The sequence below is a fragment of the Apteryx mantelli genome, chromosome 26, assembly GCF_036417845.1.
Source record: "Apteryx mantelli isolate bAptMan1 chromosome 26, bAptMan1.hap1, whole genome shotgun sequence".
Classification (NCBI taxonomy): Eukaryota; Metazoa; Chordata; class Aves; order Apterygiformes; family Apterygidae; genus Apteryx; species Apteryx mantelli.
This window is the reverse complement of record NC_090003.1, coordinates 8,727,716-8,747,094: the sequence shown is the minus strand read 5'-3', so window position 1 is coordinate 8,747,094 and position 19,379 is coordinate 8,727,716. Positions and strand designations below refer to the sequence as shown.

The following is a 19,379-nucleotide window of genomic DNA, read 5'->3' as shown; positions in this document are numbered from 1 at the left end:
CTCTCTGCCCTTCCCCATCCCTGCATTGCCTCTTCTCTGCTGTTGGCACTGTCCCATCAAATGTGCTGCTTTTCACACCTGGAACCACTCTTGCCCATCTGATGCTTATTCTGCCCCAACCTGCTGAAATTAATCTTGATTTTAATGTTGGGAACAATGAAGTGAACTTTTTTATGCCTTTTTCTTTTATTTGAAACCAGTTGTCAGAATTCAGTGTATTTTGCAAAATATGAAATGTGTGATTGATCTACCTATGGGCATCTGAATTGCATGTAGCTTTTCACGTCAGTGCTTCTCTTCGTGTCTCTGCAGTCCTCTCCGTCTGCAGCCAGGGCTTAGGCATGTTTCTTCTGGCTCATGGGAGCAGAGGATGCATCACTATGTTTGTAATAAATACACTGAGGCATGATGGCATTGCGCAGGTGTGATGCAGTAGGAAAACTCGTTTTAACCAGCATTGTAGTACCTCCATATATTTGAGCTCTGTATGCTCCCTGTGCTGGCAAGGTTTTCTCCATCACCTTTAAGACCTTTTTGACCCTGTGTTGACATGATTTCGCTATCCCAGGAAAGCCTGTGCAGTTTGCAGTCTCTACCCGCTCTCCCCAAAACTGGGCTTAGTCCAGCCAGAGCTCCTGTCCCCTGTGTTTGGCGCAGGCTCTCACCTTGGGTGTTGCTGCAGGGAAGATGTACGCCTGTCAGTACTGCGACGCGGTGTTTGCCCAGTCCATCGAGCTGTCACGCCATGTCCGGACTCACACGGGGGACAAGCCGTACGTCTGCAGGGAGTGTGGAAAAGGCTTTCGCCAGGCCAACGGGCTCTCCATCCACCTCCGAACCTTTCACAGTGAGTGTGACCGGCTGCCTACCCTAGCTCTGACAGCCCAGCCTGCAAAGCACGGCTTCTGCAGGGTCGTGGCAGCTCTGCCCATGCCAGAGGGGGGCCTGCGCAGGAGTCACTGGTGCCCATAGACTGGGTGTTTCTGGTGGAATCTTTCCCTCCCCCCCCAAAAATGAGACTGTTTCATGAGTTGGTCCTGTGGGTGGGATTATCCTAAAGATACAGCCAAAGTTGCTTCCAGATGGAGTGTGGGCTGCTGGGAATCCACCACTAGAAGCTATAGGCAAGCAGCAATAAGAACAGCTGTGTGCAAAGCTGAAACTTAAGTGCTAGTTTTTGCCTGAAAAGTAACACTTCTCTCCCCCTTTATCTCCTCCCTCTGTGAAATGTCCTCTTAATTCTTTTCCTTCTTGATTTCTTTGTTCCCCGTTTTTATTATGTCTCTGGGGTCAGATATCGAAGATCCCTATGACTGCAAGAAGTGTCGGATGAGCTTTGCCACCCTGCAGGAGCACCGCAAGCACGTCCACGAAGCGCATTCCCGGGAGTACCACCCCTGCCCGACCTGTGCTAAAGTCTTCAGTGCCCCATCTCTCCTGGAGCGTCACATGGTGACCCATGTCGGAGGAAAGCCTTTTAGCTGTGAGATCTGTGACAAAGCTTACCAGGTGAGCGGGTGCAGCAAGGAATTACTCCCATGTGCCAGAGATTGCTGTTGCCTGCTAATATGCCAGGACATCCACTCCTGGCCTTGCACACTGAGCACAGCAGCATGGTAGTTTGATCGTCAGAGGGAAAAATTGTTCAGGGGAGGCAGAGTTCTGGGGCCTGTAAGGAGAAGGCAGCTCCACTGAGAGAAATGGACCCTGATTGCAAAGGGTTACGTTACCTGCCTTTCTGGACCCCCAGGAATCTCTTTCACATAAGTTTCTGGCTGCCAAGAACTACAGAAATAAAAATATTCACGTTGCAAATGGCACTCCTCAGCAGGAGTGTGTTTGGGAACAAATTCCCCAAGGGAACGGAAATTAAGGCCGAAAGGGGACCAGTGGTGAGTGAGATAAGGATGAGGGACTTAGCAGTGTTGAACTCTTCAGGGATAATGGAATAAATTTCTTTTGCATCTCTGCAGACCTCATCTAAAGTGCTGAGTTTCTGATATAAATGAATTATAAAAACATAAGTGAGGTGTTGGCTGTTGTCCTGTGGGAGGATGAGCTGGTCTGGCTGGGGTTGGCTGGTGTCTCATACCTGCTGAGCACAGCCCCACCATTCCCCCTGCTTTCCATGCACAGCTTCTTGCTGTCATAATGCCTCTGGAATAGCTTTGGATTGTAACCATGCTTTGATCCTTATCATTACAGCAGTTGTCAGGGTTATGGTATCACAACCGGACCCACCATCCTGATGTCTTTGCAGCTCAGAATCACCGTTCCTCCAAGTTCTCCTCCCTGCAATGCAGCTCCTGTGACAAAACCTTCTCTAGCACTACTGCTCACCGAAAACATGTCAAGGAAGAGCACACAGGTAACAGCGCATTCGTTAACAATGAAAACACATGGCAAGTGCTGGGAGACACATAGCAATGACTCTGACAGGACTAGGCTGTGCATCCTGTTTACTTGTGAGCAGAGTAAATTCTATGTATCCTTGTCACACAGTTTCTTTTGGCAAGTCTTATCTCAGTGTCTTGCAGCTGACTCATTGGTGGCCTCTCCTTTTGCTGCCTCACCTTCAAAGGTGCTCCCAGAGGCAGATGTGGTGGTGCTGAATTACTGACAGAGCTGATCCAGAAGTGCTGTCTCTTGTGAAAGGCCTTGGGTACGCACCTTTCTCTCTGTGGTCTTGTTTGCAGATGTGAAGTTCCACGAATGTGAGACGTGCAAGGAGCTCTTCCCCACACTGGCTCTCCTGCAGGTCCACGTGAAGTGCAGGCACTCAGGTCTGTTTAATTTGCTGTTATTCACTTTGCCCCATGGCCCAGGAGTACCCAGCTATGCTCTGCACTGTACAGAGCAAAGACTGCTCCTATCAATGAGCAGATGTCCAAGCTGAAAGCAGTTCAGTGAAGGTGGGTGCAGCAAGGAGGAGACATGAACACAGAGGAACTAGGAACTCCTTGCTGGGAAGATGAGAGAGGGCAGCCAACAGCAGCCTGGAGAGTGAGGAGGGAGAAAACATAGATACAGCTGTGTCCTAAAGGATAGGGACCCTGGGATGGGTAATGGGTTGGCAATGCCTGAAGCAGGGGTGGCAGAAGCCAGACCAGCAAGGAATGGTGATGGAGGGAGCGAGGGAACAGGGGAAAAGCCTCTGCAAGAAGGGTCAGCTTTAGCTAAGGTCAGATACACAAACCTGGTCTCTGAACACCTGAACTGGAAGGACCGAGAGCTGAAAAAGGCCTGAACAGCCATGAGCTGCCTAGTGTGTTTGACAGAGAATGGTGTAGCAGGGAGAAGGGAGATCATCACACATCTGGTCCTGAGTCCTTGGCGGGCTTCAGGCCTGCACACAGTGCACATCCTGGCCATTTTCACCTCTCTGTCCTTCCGTACCTTTTCTCAGCCCTCTTGGGTTGCTCTTGGGCTGTCCTCGCTCTTTCCCAGCCCTGGCCTTCTGTGCTCCAGGCTCAGAGCAGTGCTGTCTCCCCCAGGCTCCCAGCCATTTCGCTGCTTGTACTGCTCAGCCTCCTTCCGCTTCCCAGGGGCCCTGCAGCAGCACGTCACCACGGAGCACTTCAAGCAAACAGAGAGCACCTTCACCTGCGGGCTCTGCGGGGAGCTCTTCACCTCTCAGGGCGAGCTGGAGGGTCACTACAGCGCCGAGCATCCCAAGGTGGTTTTCACGGAAGCCCAAGCCACCACAGCCCAGATTGTGCAGGTAAAGACTGCTCCAGCTGGCACTGCTCACAGGGCTGGCCTGCAGCCCCCAGACTCTTGGAAGAAGGCCCTGGCACTCGGGTATTCATCCATCCTCCCTCTTCCAACCCTCTTGTTCTTCCTCAAATGCACCCTGTGGCTCCTACCACCACTTCTACCCCCGACATTGCCTCTTTGGGCCCTCTGAACCTGGAGTGCTCTGGGATGTGTGTGCTCCCTCTGCAAGTGAGATTGGCTTGCAGGAGGGGAAGCAGCTTGATGCAGATGCTGTAGCACTCAAAGTCTGAGTAGGGTAAGGCAGGGACTCCAGCCCAACTGCATCCATGTCGCTAACATCCCTTCCTTTACTGTTGTACTTTCTTCACAGATGGTGATTCCCATTCACAAACTGGTTGTCAGGAGCTGAGGGGGAGGGACTGACAGTGTTTGCAGAGGTGCCTGCTTATTCAGAAGCTATTAAGACCCCGATGACATCCCCCATGAGATGATAACTATTTTGTCAGAGGCCAAAAGCTAGGCCTGAAGCCCCAGAACTTCTCTTTAATTTCTCAGCCATCAGTGGAGAATAGCTTTTTAGATAAGCCAAGACTCCCTGGGCTGGCATTCCACTAGTGTGTAATCATAGAGTCTTTATTGTCTGCGACTGCTTATGGAGCTAAATTATAGCAATTTTGTGGGGAGAAGTATTTAAATTGCTCTCCTGTCTTCTCTTTTGCATCATCGGAGTGTGTGTGGGGCTTGGAGTTTCCCACTAGGCTCATGCTTATTGTAATTGCCGGCCCCCAGTGTGAAGCTAAATGTTATTACTGGAGCTTGGGCAAGGAAAGATGTGGACAGCAAAGCGATTGCGGGGAAAGCAATGCTATAAGCCTCTGCTTGATTCTCAGGTTGTCTTCCACGCAGGTGATTCAGACGTCGGAGCATGGAGCAGCAGAGCACATCATCTCCTTCGATGAGGCCCAACTTGCTGGCTCCCAAGTCTTTGTGACGTTGCCTGATTCACAAGTAAGCCAAGCTGGCTCGGAGCTGGTGGCAGTGACTATGGAAGACTTGTTTGATGACAAGGTCACTCTAATTTGTGAAGAAACCAAATGAGAGTGAGGAGCAGGTGCCTGTGCGTGGCCTCAGGAATCCATTGGACTGGTACAGGATCTGTACCTGGCCATGCTGCTTCAGCAGTGAGATTCAGGGTTTCCTTGGAAAAGCAATCCCAGATGTGCGACACTGGGAAAAGAAATGACATGCAGCAAACAGCATGGCCAAGGACAGGAGAGGTTTGTAAGCATTCACATTGGCCGGGAAAATCTTCCTTCCCCTGCAGTCAGCAGCTGCTGACTCCGGTGAGCTGGACCAGTCAGCCCTCGCAGCTCAAGAAAAATAAAAAGCAGGAGGAAAGACAGAAGATGGAGTGTGTTGTTGTGTGGCCCTCTGCTACCATGAGTAGAGTGGAAGGGGAGGAGACTAATGCAACCTGGGGCAAAGTTGGGGTGATATGGGGTGGGCAGACAAAATAGCCTTTGAAACCAAAGAAAAAGTTGCCCAGAGAGTTTGGGGTGGATGAGGAGGGGGAGGTGGAGATCTCTGTGGCTGAATCAGCAATGTTCTCGCAGATATCTGCCACTCTGCAGCTTCTGTCAGGACTGCTTTGTTTCTCCTGTTGCTTTCCCTTGTACTGTAGTGCTGCTTGTTGGTCCAGCTTAAAGTCTCCCTGAGCAGAGCCATCGTTTGGACCTCTACTCAAGCAGAGACTTCATGGGAGTTGTGTTAAATGGCTCTGCTAGCCTGACAAAAGGAAACAAGGTTTAGCAGAGGCATAGAGATGAGGTGGTGAGCTGCCGGTATCTATAAACCAAGCAGGTAGAACCAGTCCTTGTTCATGGTGACAGGGTATTGAGTCATCTCGTTTCGCAGATGTATGCTGGCTGTCTTGGGTGTTCAGGAAAATGCCTGCTATGCCATCCTTCTGTCAGGGCTGATACAGGCTCTACTTTAGTCTCTTTTGCTTCCCATCTGTGCTGTACCCAGATCACTGATTGAGAGTTAAATCAAGCTGCCAATATCGACCAGCCCCTTGTGCGTACAGCTGCCTCTGTTACCTGTCTCCTCAGAAGCATGGCAGTACGCTGTGTAGCGCAGGTTTAATACCATCCACATTTGTGCTGTGGCTGTCAGCATAACTGTCCATTGAGAAGAAGGGTCAGAGCGAAGGCAGGACAACCATGTCCTCTTTGTGAGCAGACAACAGCCCCGAGACCTCCTGGCCCTTCGTCTGATGCACCCAGATGCCAAAACTCCCGCATCTGAGGAGAGAGAAACGGCTATTTCTGCATGCCAGGGTCCCTCGTTGCTTGTGTGTTTAATACTGTTATCGATGGATTGGCACTAATGAAGGTATTTCTGTCTGAGCACATAATGACTGCCATGATTGCGCATAGCCGTTCCCTGTGGCAAACAATACATCGCTTTGTAAAGCGCATTCAGATACCTAGTGTAAAGCTCGTTTCCCTGGTGCCAGCACGATGCAACAACTTCATTGCAGCACAATGGCCCCTTTAAGACTAAATTTCATAAAGCATTTTTATCTACAGCTTCCTAAAATATAATCTGATAATTAATGGTTTGCTGAATCCATTATGAAGTGCAATTAGATAGATGCAGGGTTCCTGTGGCTCAGAGCGGACTGGTAGCATTTATCTTCCTTTCCCTCATGCCAAAAGGTTGAACTCTGCCACTGCAATATTTACATACTGAGCAGTGATGCTCTCACCGTATCTCGCAGACCGAGACCCTGTGGTTAGCGGTGCCTGTTTTATCACGCTGCCCAGAGCCACAGGAGTGCAGAAGATGAACAGATTGGAGTTTTGCAGCAGCACCTTCTCCTGACTGTTCACAACCACAAGACAGAGATGGCTGCATATAAATGGACCAAGGTTTTTTGTGCCAGTGAGATAGTTTGTCACTCCTATTACAACTTGGAGAATAGAAACAGTCAAGAGTGCTCCTGCAGTGGGGACGGAGGCTTGGCACATCTAATATTCTGCATGGTATGAATTTTTAGGTGGTGGTGAGTGTATGGCCCTACTGAAATGTTGCACGTGTAGCAAAGTGCTTCCACCTTTCTCTCCCTCAGTTGTAGTTGCGGTTTGTCCCCAAGGCTTTATGGCCACAGCGAAATGGAGGAAGTTTGAGGTTAAATTGCCACTGAATCTAGGAATGACCAGGAGATGGTGCTCAAGGTCTTGAGGATTAGTGTTAATGGCCAGGTGCCTCTACAACTTTGCTGAAGCTCTTAGCCTTCTTCCCCAGCTCTTGGGCTGGCAGGTGTGGAAAGCTCTTGAGCTATTATGAAGCTGAACCAGAAATCCAAGCCTTGGACACTGCTGCTTAAAGAAGAGCCAGAAACTGGGCCATGCCCACCTTTGGAGAGGGTAAAAATACAGCTGTTATTGTGAAGCAGTGCAAAAGCCCAGGACCCCCCTCAGCCAGGAGAAGAGCAGAGAGGGAAATATTGGAGACGGTGTATTTATGCCTTTCTGGATGCAAGGGGGGTGGGAAAAGCTGTGCGCAGTGTTCAGACCAAAGGTAGGGATAATGACTGAACAAATTAACATGTTTTAATGGTCTTAAGGTATAGGTGTGTTGGGAGGTAAGCCTTGGATCTCATCCTGTGGTACAGATTGGGAGAGTTGGAAGGCTGTTCCCTCTTTTCTACAGCAACTCCCAGCCTCCACAGATGCAGAAGTCCTACAAAGGCTCTGTGGAGCAGGGGATGAATTCTCCAGGCTATAACTCATAGCACTGAGCTCCAGTGTCCAGTCCTTCACACTTTTCTCATCTGCCTCCCTTTGCCCATGGTCCCCTCATACAGCTGAGGGTCCCTTGCCAGGCCACCCCATCCAGCAGAGACTCCTTCCGTTTTAGTGTTTGCTGTCTGTGCTGTCCTGCTTCACTGCAGTGCCCTACTTTCCCTTGAGCCTTTGCTCATGCTCAGCATATTTGGTGTGACAATTTTGATGCTGAATCTTCAAAACTGTGATATACTTCATTCCTTCCCAGATATTGGAAAAGCCCTATGGGTGAGAACCTGCTGGAGGGTATAAACTTTGTAGATGTCCTAGCCATCGTTTGGGAGCCAACATTTTCATGGAGCATTAGGAGAAGCTGATCTCCTTTTGTGGCTGAAAAGCTCTGGAGGAAGAGTAAAGGTTTAACAGGGTTTGGTAAGAAGAGTTACCTTATTTTATAGCCCTCTTGTAAAGCAGAAGGAGCTTTGCTTGGGAAGAACACCCGAGTGATGCATTTTGGTTTTGATCCGTTTGGTCCCTGTTGACCAAGTATTGTCACAGTGAAATGGGACAGTATAAATCATGCATGAGGCAAAGTTCAGGCCTCATGTCTCCCGTTTATGGCTGTCTCTCCTGCCTTGTGCCCCAGACTTGAGGACTTTTGTGACCTGATCTCTGGGAACCAGGTACCTGCAGGTGACCTGGTGTTAAATGCAAGCAGAAGCTGAGGTGCAGTACAGGTCTGATGCACCCACAGGGCTTCCAGTTAACTCTGAACACTGTCATAATGTGTGTATCTCTCCCTGCAAGAGCCGGGCTGGATGTATCCTCAGCAGAGTCATACCAGCTGTGCATGCTGAGTGAGTGCTCTGCAACTGTAAAGAGATCATCAAGCATCTCCTGTACCATTTTTAGGAGATGATAACTCGGATCCCTGTTCAAGTTCCTTTTTGACTGATGAAATATGCATGTCAGAGCAAATTGCTGCAATAAGAACACCTATGTCCTACCCAGAAGGAAGATGTGTTTTCCAGGGCACATCCTAGTGTGGTGTAAACAACATGGAAGATACTGGTTACTAGCATTTTCTTATTGTGTTGCATATATTTTTTTCTCTATAAAATAAAACATGGAGAATGAGCTATGTTGCCACACAGTATCATGTGAAACAGGTGATTGAAAGGAAAATCCGTATTTCTCAAAATGTGATTTTTTGAAGGTCTTCCCCCAGGTATTGGGTGACCCATTGGCTTACGGATTCTGTGGTCCTGTGCATCTCTCATCCATGCTGCCGTTCCCTGTAAGTAAGGGAAGAAGCTATTGCCAGGTCAGACTGGAGCATGAGAACATCCTGCCCTTTGCTGTGTCCTCCTGTTGCAGGTACCAGATACTTTTGAAAAAGGACAAAATGTCTGTAACAGAAACCTGCAGAGTAACTTGCCCATAGAAGAAGCTTGCTCTTGAACATGATCCATTAATGATTGGTGTATGCTTGGAATAGGCGGGTTTATAGACTTTCATACATTAATTTGTGCATTTAGGGTGCAGCGTTAAGCTTGTGACTGTTAGGAAATGTCCACTCTCTGTACAATTTCCATTCTCACCTGGCATCTGTTCTGATCACTGAAGGATCTTTTGGAAAATAGTGTGCCACTGTACTGTAACTTGTGTGAGCAACCCTCTCCTGGCGTTTCCCAATGTGAAGTGCAATTTTGCAGCCTCAGGGTGTTGTTTCAACACTGTATGTGCAAATTCTGTCTCCTGGAATTTTTTTGTTTTGTTTTTAAATCCAACCCATCTGCGATTAGGTGCAAAGATATCACTGCCCCGCTTAGTGTGGGATAGAGGTGGTAGGACTACGGAGCAGGTCCTGCGCTTGCAGGGAGCCTGCTCTGACGTTGCTGACACATCTCCATCCTCAGGCACTCTCCCTGGGGAAGAGGAGAAGGGAAGGGGCACCAGCGGTTTGAGAAACCTCGCTGCGACTTGCCTCTCCTGTGGCTGACCCCGCTTGGCTGGCAGGCCCTGGTAGTCCCTGCGCAGCAGCTGATGCTGATGTTTTGGCAGATTTCATTATCGGTCTGGCAGGCTGCCAGCTCATCCCTGATGAATTCAGATCTGAAAAGGGAAACAGCATTTTTAACGGCTTCCAGCTCAGCAAATGCTGAGCAGCATTTCACAGGGCAAAGACAAGACACTTCAATAGCCAGAGGGAATTCCCTCTCCTGAATATCAGCGGTTTGCTGCAAACAATAAGGGCTGAAGAGCTTCCCCAGGAGATGGGCTCAGTAACCTTTTATAATGGAAAGGGTTAGACTGACTAATACAGAGGGCTCCACTGCCTTTCTCATCAGCACGGATATCTCCAGCATCCAGTTAATGCCTCTAATCCCCCAACGCAGTCAGCTGCATGGTGCCTTCTTGCAGTAAGTTACGACGACTCCCAATTTCCTGTGTTAAAACAGTAATTCCTTTTATCAGTTCTCGTAGCCAATCTTTAACATGTGACGAGGAAGCGCAAATAGAAGCGTTCACTTTGCCTTCTCTACGCCATTTATGATTACACAAAGCAGGAAGTCTGTCCAGATTTCTAATCATATTTAAACAAACCTGATTAAAAGTGAGCTAGCTCTTAATCCATTTAATATGAGCTGCATAGATGTTCTGTAGTGCCCGCTGTTAAGTTGCTATATATAACTCTCAGCAATGAATGGGAGTGGGGCTGGGAAACACTCCGAGTCAGATCTTAGCGCCCGCTTCTGTCTGTGACCTGCAAGAAAATACAAAGTCCTTGCCAACAAAGTGCACAGATGACACGGAGGTTGGACGAGCAGTAAAGAGCAGTGGGGGTCCAAATTGCCTAGCATGCAGGCACAGTCGAACTATGTGCATCTTAACATAGCTAAATGTCAGGCTGTGCGTCTTGGAAGAGAAGATGCCTGCCATGTGGAGAGGGCAGGAGATTGCAGTCGGGAAAGAGATGTCTGAAAGCATCCTGAGGACTGTGGTAGTAACTGGATGACAGTGGAACTGTGACAGACATTCGGGGACTTTAGCAGCTGCTTTTGGCAGAAGTCAGGAGGTTTTTACTACTGCCCCCTGCTCTGATCGTCGCTGCAACTAGAGGTCATTCCTATATCCAGCCACTTGCCCACTGCAACACATGACAAGTAGATGACAAACTGGAGACAGTGCAGATGATGATTATCAGCACAAATCAAGGGCTGGAAAATCTGTCTTATTGCATGAAGGAGCTCTAATCGCTCAGCGTGGCTAAGGGGCAATATGGTAGCAACCTTCACCCTGCTATGCTGGGGGAATGTGTCTGTAACCTAGTGGAGGCAAAAGCTCTGAAAGGCACCAGCAGTAGCAAGGATCCCATCTGTTCAGAGCACAAGTGCATGGATATGTATAACTTGCCGCCTTCTCTTGAGCATCCTTGAGATGCCCAGCACTGAGGGCAATCCAGAGAGTGACCTTTTCATTTCTAATGCTAACAGTTGGTCCCTATCTTGTTCTTGGGGACCTTGGGTCAAGATTGCTGGCTTGTTTCCTTCATTTCTTGAATCAAGGATACATAGAGCCCTGGAACACATGGCCAGACATGCGGCTGCTCACCATCTGGGCAGGCTGTCTGCTTGTGTCATTCTTCTCTTTGCTTCCCAGCTCTCCCACCAATCCCAGGCCCTCTTGCAGATGGGGAGGCCTGACTAAGATGTGTCTGTTGGACACAGCCTCACTCAGAGCACAGAGTAGCTGTCAACAAATTGATTTGTACAAATAGATTAGATTTAGTTTGGTGCTGTGTAAAATCCCTCTTAGCCCACAGGTTTTCCAGCCACTGGAGGCTTCCTGCCAGAGATGAAGTTGGGTGTCCTCTTGGCTGTCATAAGGTGAGCAGAGCCCTGTCTCAGTTTCTAAACTGTCTGCGATCAATCCATGTCCTCTCCAGCAGTGTTGAACTTGCCAGTGGGCCTGATGATGCCTTTCCGTGACATGTGAAACCTGGCTTTCTCTGTCCAAAGAGGCAAAACCCATATGCTAGCTATTCCATGGTGTTGGCCTTGGCCAGCATTTTGGTAGGGAAGGGTTGTGCTCCGGACCCTTCCAGCCAGCCACCCTCACCCCTCTGGTCCACTCTGTTTTTTCTGGACAGATTCTCACAACAGATTCACTCCAGCCCTCCACCCGGCTTCACCTGAGCTGTTGTCACTTGAAGGTGAACCACTGTGCATCAAAACTAATGCTGTTTCCTTGTGCTGATTGTCTCTGGGCATTTAATAGCTGTTGTTATTGAGCTGTCCACAGTGATGCACAGGACTGTTTCTGGCTTGGTTGCAGATCATAGTGAATATTTGGCAATATGCAGGAGTAGGTCAAATGATCCCTATGGCGTGCATGAACTTGCATTTATCAACACTACATTTCCCTTGCAGTGACGCTGGTTTCTGTGTTAGCAGTGAAATCCCTCTGCAACTCCTCCCAGCCTCTCTCACTGACTAACCCAGATGTGGCAGATAGCAGAAAATTATCTTGGTAGATCTATTAAACATACACAAGTTCTGGTGCCCTTGTTCATAACTAGGGTAGGCTGCAAGCTTTTCTTAAATCCTCCCAGTGCAAGACACTGTCAAAGATTTCTTTGAAAAGTCCAGATAAGTGAAATCAGTTTTACTCATCCAATTCTCACTTGTAGGAGAGGCCTTTTCTCTTTTTGGAAGTGAGGCAGTGCTGTTCATGTGATACGCTGGTTTGGATTATTGTATCAGCCAGCCGACATGGCAGAAAAAAATGTCTGGCTCTTACTTGGTAGAGCTGACAAATACTAGATATAGCTGGCCAGGAGTTGGTGCAGCTGATGGGACCCTGAGGTCGGTGGTGGGATCTAGCATGCTAGGGGCTTTGTGGTATTGGGGTCGGGTCAGCTTCAGCCCTAGAAAAGGGTGAGGATGAGGAGGACTTGCTTGATGGGTTTGCGGTGACTTACCTTTCACGTTGAAGAAACTAAACTCTCTTTACCTGTATACCCCTGGGATGCACGTGAGCGATGGCTTGCCCACACTGAGCCTAGCAGCCTGGGAGGGAGGGGGAGAGGAATGCGATAGCTGAAAATGCGGGCAGTCACAGGATATGGAGGATGACGGGGCTCACGTTTCTGCCTCCTGCTGACAGTGAGGTGCTCTCTCTTTGACTCTCAGCGATCGGAGCAGCGGGTTGCTGTAGGGGAGGAGAAGGGGATGTGTTAGGCAGCAAAGTGCGTTGCCCACCCCTAAGAGCCAAGATGACTTGTGAGGAGGGCTCCCAACTGGAGTCTGACCCGCTTGGGTGCAGAGATTTCATTCCTCCCCGGCTTACAGGCTGTGTCTTAGGAGGAACGACAGAGCAGACAGCAGCCCAAGAGCCCTGCTGCCAGTATTTCTCATTTCTTGTGTGCCTGTACCTGTCTCCCCCCCACCCCGCTGCCTGTTTCTTGCTGCAAAAGGCTCTACTGCTCCTGCATGCCTAATGCAAACATTGCAGAAGGATGATTCAGCACTTGGCAGAGAAATGCAAACACCCGGGAGATTATTTTGAGCTTCTTGGAGCTGCTCCGGGAAGCGACAGGGAGATCAGGGTCCCTGTGCTCCTCCATGTGTGGGTTGTGTCCCCACGCAGCTGCATGCCCGAGCGGATGCGGTATGTGGCCCTGGGACAACTCAGCTTCCCTGCTGCACTGCCGAATGCTGCTTTTCTGCATTTGCGGCTTGTTTGGCTATTTTTTCCCCCCTACCACCACTCTGTGGTGAGTGTGAGAGGCTTAGCTGCTCCAAGCAGAGATGAGAGCCTCCCCTTTCACCTCCAGGGAGCTCGGAGCTCACCTTGCCAAAGCGATCGAATGCAATTTCCTTTCCTATGTAATGAGCCTGTTCCTGTGGGTCTGTTCACACCAGGTGCTTGCAGGTAGGGGCTGGTAGAGCCTGATTAGACCTATCAGGTCAATCTAGTACCAGGGAGCAATCACTTCCCTGGGGTGGAGGGGGATTGCTCAGACCTGTAATTCGGAAGGGCTAATCGGCATCGGTTTAGATGCAAAAGCAGCCTAGCTCTTGCCTCGATGGGAAGCAGAAAGAATCGGAAAGCAGCAGGGAGCAAAAGCTGCTGGTCATGGGGATGAATGCGGCCCCTTGCCCCCTCCCAGCCTACTTGGTGATGGGCTTCAGCAGGGGCTGTAGGACCTGCCTGGTCCCTTAGGGCTTGGACATCAGCCTCTCCAGCACCCCCCCAGTCTCTGGGAGCCTCTACACTTCATCCAGAGCCTGTCTGTTGACCTGGCCTTGGCTCTTGCTGAGCACATCTTGATACCGATGGACCCTTTTTTTAAAACAGGAAAAGCACCGTTCGTGCTCTGATCTCACATAAGCCTTTTTGGGGGCTGGAGCCTAGCAGCTTAACCTGCAGAAACTGTTTTGCTCGGGAGCAGCATGTTCACCGCTCACTGAGGTTTCCCTCCCTGCGCTGAGGACGTGCATTGCAGGTAGTCCTCCCAATCCTCTCCCTTCAGTTGAGGGACAGGCCCTGATTAGGATGGGCATGCATGGGTGCCTTGATCCAGCCATCTGGTGCTCACACAAGGCTGCCTGGGCTCCCTGGTCTTGTAGGAGGAGCGGTAGCAGTATGGAGCAGTTGTTGCTGGGCAGGATGATGGGAGAAGCGGATTATGACAAACAATTGCCAGGGAGTGCTTTCCGCCTACCTTTTTTTTTTTTTTCTTTTAAGCTCAGATAATGCAGAACACGGCTGCAGAGATTTCATCTCAATTTTGCCCAAAAAACTTTGGTCTGTCATGAAGCCCGAGACACCTCCAGCACAAAGAATTCTTTCTCTCTCTCTTTTTTTGAGTTGTTAACGTCTGAAAAGAGGAGTTTAGGAGAGAATGACCTTCGGTGTCGGTTATAATCTCACTGCACGAGTCTCTAATATCCCTTGCTCACACAAATTCATACGCTGAGCTTCATCCAGAGCATCCCTTTGAGAAAATCAATGAGGAAACAGGATTTGCTATGCCAGAACAAATCACTGGTCCAGTTCACTCAGGGTCTTCTCTTCTGCAATGACTGAAGTCTTGTGCTCCAAAGGTGAAAATCCTCTGCCACCCACACGAATACTTCTGCAATAGCCCAACCGGGAAAGAAATCCCTCCTGGGCACTGCACGTCCTTCCACTTTTAAGTAAATGCTTTGGTTATCCCTGTTGGAGGGCCAAAGCATGACCCTGTTACACTGCTGCAAATCCTATGAATGTTCTCCAGTTTGAAATGAATTTAGCTTCTGGCTGGCAGAACTGGTTCATCTGAAGTCCTAACAGACTGCAAGGTCACCCTGTGTTGAGGGCAGGCCCTGTCAATGCAGAGAGCTGGCCATCCTCGGGGGCCATGCGGGGAGGTGTTGGGGGACACAGTCCTCCAGCTCTGCCCAATGATCGGTTAAACCTGAGCTACTGAGCAGCAGTTCTAAGAAAATGAGATGGAATGGGCACAAACAGCCCAACCTGACTGCATAGACTTCATGGGAGCTGACTCCTGGGAACCTGGAGCTGTAACCTCACAGCCTGACCCCTCATGTATGGTGAAGACCAGGGGACCAGCTCTGGGACATATATTCCGTGGGATACTCTACCTGGGAAATCCCAGCCTGAAACGCAGCTTGAAATGCTAGAGTGCTTTATGCACTTTTTCCAAGTGCTTTATGATGTTGGAAGAAAATAGGCAGGGCAAGGATTTGAGCAGGAGGGTTGGACTAGATGATTTCCAGAGGTCCCTCCCAACCTCAGCTATTCTGTGATTGCAGTTCATTGCAGATCTCTAATTTTCCCCCCCCAAGGATGGAGTGTCTGGCATTGGCAGGGCTTCCTTACTGCAGTGCACAGCTGTGTCAGGTAAACCTCCAACTCAAACCCTGCTTTCTGCTAGAGAGAAAGTGGACCAAACCCGGGAGACCTTCAGTGTGGGCTTAGTGTGATCCTAGTGCTGTGACAGGATGGAGCAGGACAACTCAGGGATGGAAAACTTGTCTCGCCTGACTCTTGGGGGAAGAATATCTGGCTCCCAGATATACCAGGGGATCCAGAAAGACTGGTGTGCAGCATTTTCACCTGCTCTTTCCAGAGCCTGGGGAGTTTTCAGTGGTTCAGGTGCCCATCTGGCAGCTCTGTGCCCACTGCAATAGCCCTAGGGCAGCACTGTTACCACTGCTCCTACCTTTGTGAAGAAATGAAGGGACAGCTTTTGACTTTCTCTATTTCGCATAGGTCTCACCAGCTAAATCTTAGTGTAAATGTAATTCAGACCCAGCTCTGGAGGTACCAAAATGACTGCTCGCTCCGTCCTGGACCACACTGCTCTCTCATCCCGATGATGCTGATCTGACTTTGCAGTTCCCGTGAATACCTGGACATCTGGCTGGAGGGCAGCCTCATCCTGCCAGTATTGCAGTTTTGGGGCATTGGGCTTGCCATCATGGTGCAAGACATTGCAAGGTAACTCTTGTAAGCGGTGGGGCCGTGCACCTGAGCATCGTGCCACTGGTGACCAGCCTAACTTGGGTGGATCTGCAGCAGATAGACATATATCAGTACCTCTCTCTTTGTGTCTAGTCTCCATGCTGGCTGTGGTTATGTTTGCCAGCCTGATGCTGCCCTTCCAGGGGTTTCCTTTCCTTGAGGAAGCTGTTTTTATTCTGTAATGCTTGCTGTCTGTTCCCCTGCCCCCTGGCAGGGCTGACCCTCCTCCCCTCCACGTTGTTGTGCAGCTCCAAGCCGCATGCTCCATCTGTGCCAGGGACACGGCGTCTCTTGCTGCCTGCAGGCGCATCCCAGCGTTTGCAAAGTTGCTTTAACTTTGCCCTTCTGCCTTCTGTTCGCCATCTTCCAGATCTGCCCTTTCAGATTTCCTCCTCACCGTTGTCTCCAGGGCCTCTCCATCTCCAATATGTTGTCTGGCCTCGTTGTACGCAGACTGTTCCCACTCTGGGTTAGCTCCAGCCTGTCATCAGTGGGGATGGAGAAAACTCTTCTCTTCTTGGTACCAAGGCAAGCAGCCTACAAATGCTGATGATAGCTTTGAAAACCCCTCGCTGGTCCAAAATGTAATGTACTCGGGTCACCCCACCGTTGTTTCTACCCCAGGAATGCACCTGGAATCCATACAGTGGATCAGCTTGACTCTATTTCCGTTAGCAGTCACAGTGCTTAAAGAAAAGAAATCACAAAAGAAGCCAGTCCACTGTCCGTCAGAAAAAACAGCCCCTCGTGTCCTGCTACTTCTGTGCCTCCTGCATCGGTGAGCAAATCCGCTCCATTTGCAGGATTTCCTTTCCAGCCAGGGGCACAGAGGCATGCGGATACTTTAATGACAGCTGAGATTTGTGAGTATTGGCTTCATTATTCAGTGATTAAAATATTCCAGCTTCATTGCGACACGGGAGTGCGTTAATGATTTATAGTATTACATTTTGATTCAACACCTTAGCAAACTTTCAAAGCGGCTTATGCTATAGATTTTGCAGAAATTAGATTGCAAAAATCAGTAGTTCATCGGCTTGAGAATGGGCTGGATTCACCATGGAAAAATTCTTAAAAAGCCTTTTAAAAGTGATTGTAACCCAGAGTGGCACACGAATACGCTTGCTGCCCTACGAGGCAGGGCTGGGGTTTGGAGGGGATAGTATCTGACTCCACGCATGACAGGAGCCTGGAGCTTGGCTTGTCTGCTCTGACCCTCTGTCGTTACTCTTGAGGCAGCTTTTGCAGTCTTAAACCTCTTGTAACGTGATGGGACCTTTATCCTTGCTCACAGCTGGGGGCTCATTAAGTTGTAGGAGCCTTTCTGTGCTGTAGGGGCTCCTAACCCAACACATCCCTCCCCTTCCCCATCCCACCTCCAGCTCCCCCGTGGCCATCTCACCCCCAGGAACCTGTCCTAACCCTTTGCCTTGCTCCTCTGTTGTAAAAAGGAGAAAACGAGACGGGCTGGGCAGGTTTTGCTAGCTGAGCAGCTCAGTTCTCATTTGCTGGGAGGCTTTGCTGTCGCTGCAGGTAATTCGGCATCGGCATTGAGCAGCCGTCTCCAGCCTTCGCCTCACCTGCTATTATCAGCAAACGCTTTGAGGCCTCTTTGTGTGAATCTCTTGTACACAGTGGGGTTCCCCATCGATCGCTTTATTTCTTACCTCTGCTCTTAGGAGACCCCTGAGGCTGTGTCTTTTACTCTTGCCTGTGTCTTGAGAAAAGCGGAAAGGACAGCGACGGGGGGAAGAGTGCAATCTGCTCTTGATGTGTCCTATGCAGGGTTTTTAAGAGGTATGAAGGAGGGGAGTTTCGCTCCATCTGCCCTTGAGCTGATGGTTATGGCAATCTCAGCCCTTCACTCCTCGGAGGTGCCCGGACCCCCGCTGGACGCTATCGTCCCCATCCGACTTTTTCCCGCTCCACTTCCAGTGGGGAACTTCCTGCTCCGCTCCCTCCACAGCCCAATTAGCTGTTTGCTTAACGTACTGCAAACCTCAGTTGATAAGTTTGCCTAATTGCTTCACTTAAGTTAATTACTTCTTGGCTGAACAAGAAAGCAACATAATTGATGTCAAGGCATATTTGTCACTTCGATTAATGTCCTGGGAGCGGGGAGCTTCGTGCTCTCCCCGCGCCCTTCCTGCCCGCCACCAGCCCCGGGTACCAGGTCAGGGATCGGATCTGCTGCCTGCGGCTCCCGCGTATTGTGGGAGAGCGGAGGCAGGTGCTGAGCCCCACGACTTAGCCCTGCCAAGTGCGTTTTTCCCTCTTGAAGCACTGGGATAACGCGCGGAGGATTTGCTGGGCTGTGCGAGCGGCAGTGGGACAGGAATGACCGATGGGGAGGCGGTGGGAGATGCGCTGGTGGGGAGCCCACGTCCCTCCGAAAGCCGCAGACGGCTCTCGGCGCGTGCGGAGCCCTTTGCTGGCACTGCCTTGGGTCTTGCCATGTGCTCGCAATCCCAGGGGACCCCGGCAGTGTCTTGTCTCTTTGGGGAGAGGCGATGAAGGACGTGAACAGCCACGTGGGCTTAATAAGAGTCTGTCTTTGAACTAGCCCAAGAAATGCATACAAACCAGACCATTCCCCATGGAAAATCAGGGCTTTGGGGACAAGTGGCTCTGTAGGAGCAGGTTGCAATACTCAGGCAATGCTTCCTCCTTCCCCCTCCCTCCAGCTGGCCCTGGGAGCAGGTAGCAGCTTCCAGACACCCTTGATAAATCCCTTTACGCAGCATTGCCTTCCTTGCTGACGCATGGAGCAGGAGAGGTGACGGCCAAGGTGGTACCCAGTGCCTCAGTAACGCGGGTGATTACCCGTGCTGCGGGCATCGGACACCTCCTGCATTAACCTGTTGATGGGGAAAGAGATACCTGCACGGCTCCAGCCCGGCCTGGATGGAGAGCAGCTGAACGGCATCCCCGGGAGAGTCACCTGCCGGATCCAGATCGTACCCCTGCAAGACTTAAAACGGCCTCCGCTCTGGCTGCACACAAGCTAGCAGGGCTGGGGTCAGGCCACAGTCCTGGGGTGACTTCTCCTAGTCCTGGCTGCCTGCAGCGAGTTAGGGTAGCGGGGGGGAAGGCTTCCTCTCCTTTTAAACGGTGAGGATGCTTGCAGAGGGTTTTTTTCTTTCCCTTTGCATCTGAAAGGAAGCAGCCCGGAGGATTTGAGGCAGCAGGTTAGCTCACAGAAGGCTTTCCCTGGGAACGTCCGCCCGATGGACTTGGGGTGAAGGCCCCAGAGAAAATGACTCCCACTCCAGTGAAATCTTCCTCCCGTGACCTGTGCCGGGAGGTGAACTTTTGTGCGAGAGAAAGATAATCCCC

The 19,379-nt window shown here is 50.3% G+C and overlaps 1 protein-coding gene across 6 annotated transcripts in view; it reads left to right on the top strand.

Annotated features, from left to right (window-relative positions):
• The window catches only part of ZBTB40 (zinc finger and BTB domain containing 40), a 41,833-nt gene extending 36,711 nt beyond the window's left edge, over positions 1-5,122 (top strand). For 3 of the 6 annotated variants that reach the window (XM_067311095.1, XM_067311099.1, XM_067311094.1), the window contains 6 exons: positions 683-847; positions 1,295-1,509; positions 2,206-2,368; positions 2,697-2,783; positions 3,495-3,721; positions 4,624-5,122. In XM_067311095.1, the coding sequence (XP_067167196.1) occupies positions 683-847; positions 1,295-1,509; positions 2,206-2,368; positions 2,697-2,783; positions 3,495-3,721; positions 4,624-4,815 (1,049 nt within the window). In that variant the 3' untranslated portion in view covers positions 4,816-5,122. Of the gene's footprint in view, positions 1-682; positions 848-1,294; positions 1,510-2,205; positions 2,369-2,696; positions 2,784-3,494; positions 3,722-4,607 lie in introns of those variants that run through there. The other 3 variants (XM_067311096.1, XM_067311098.1, XM_067311100.1) reach the window with 3 other exon arrangements.
• Positions 5,123-19,379: the final 14,257 nt, after the last annotated feature.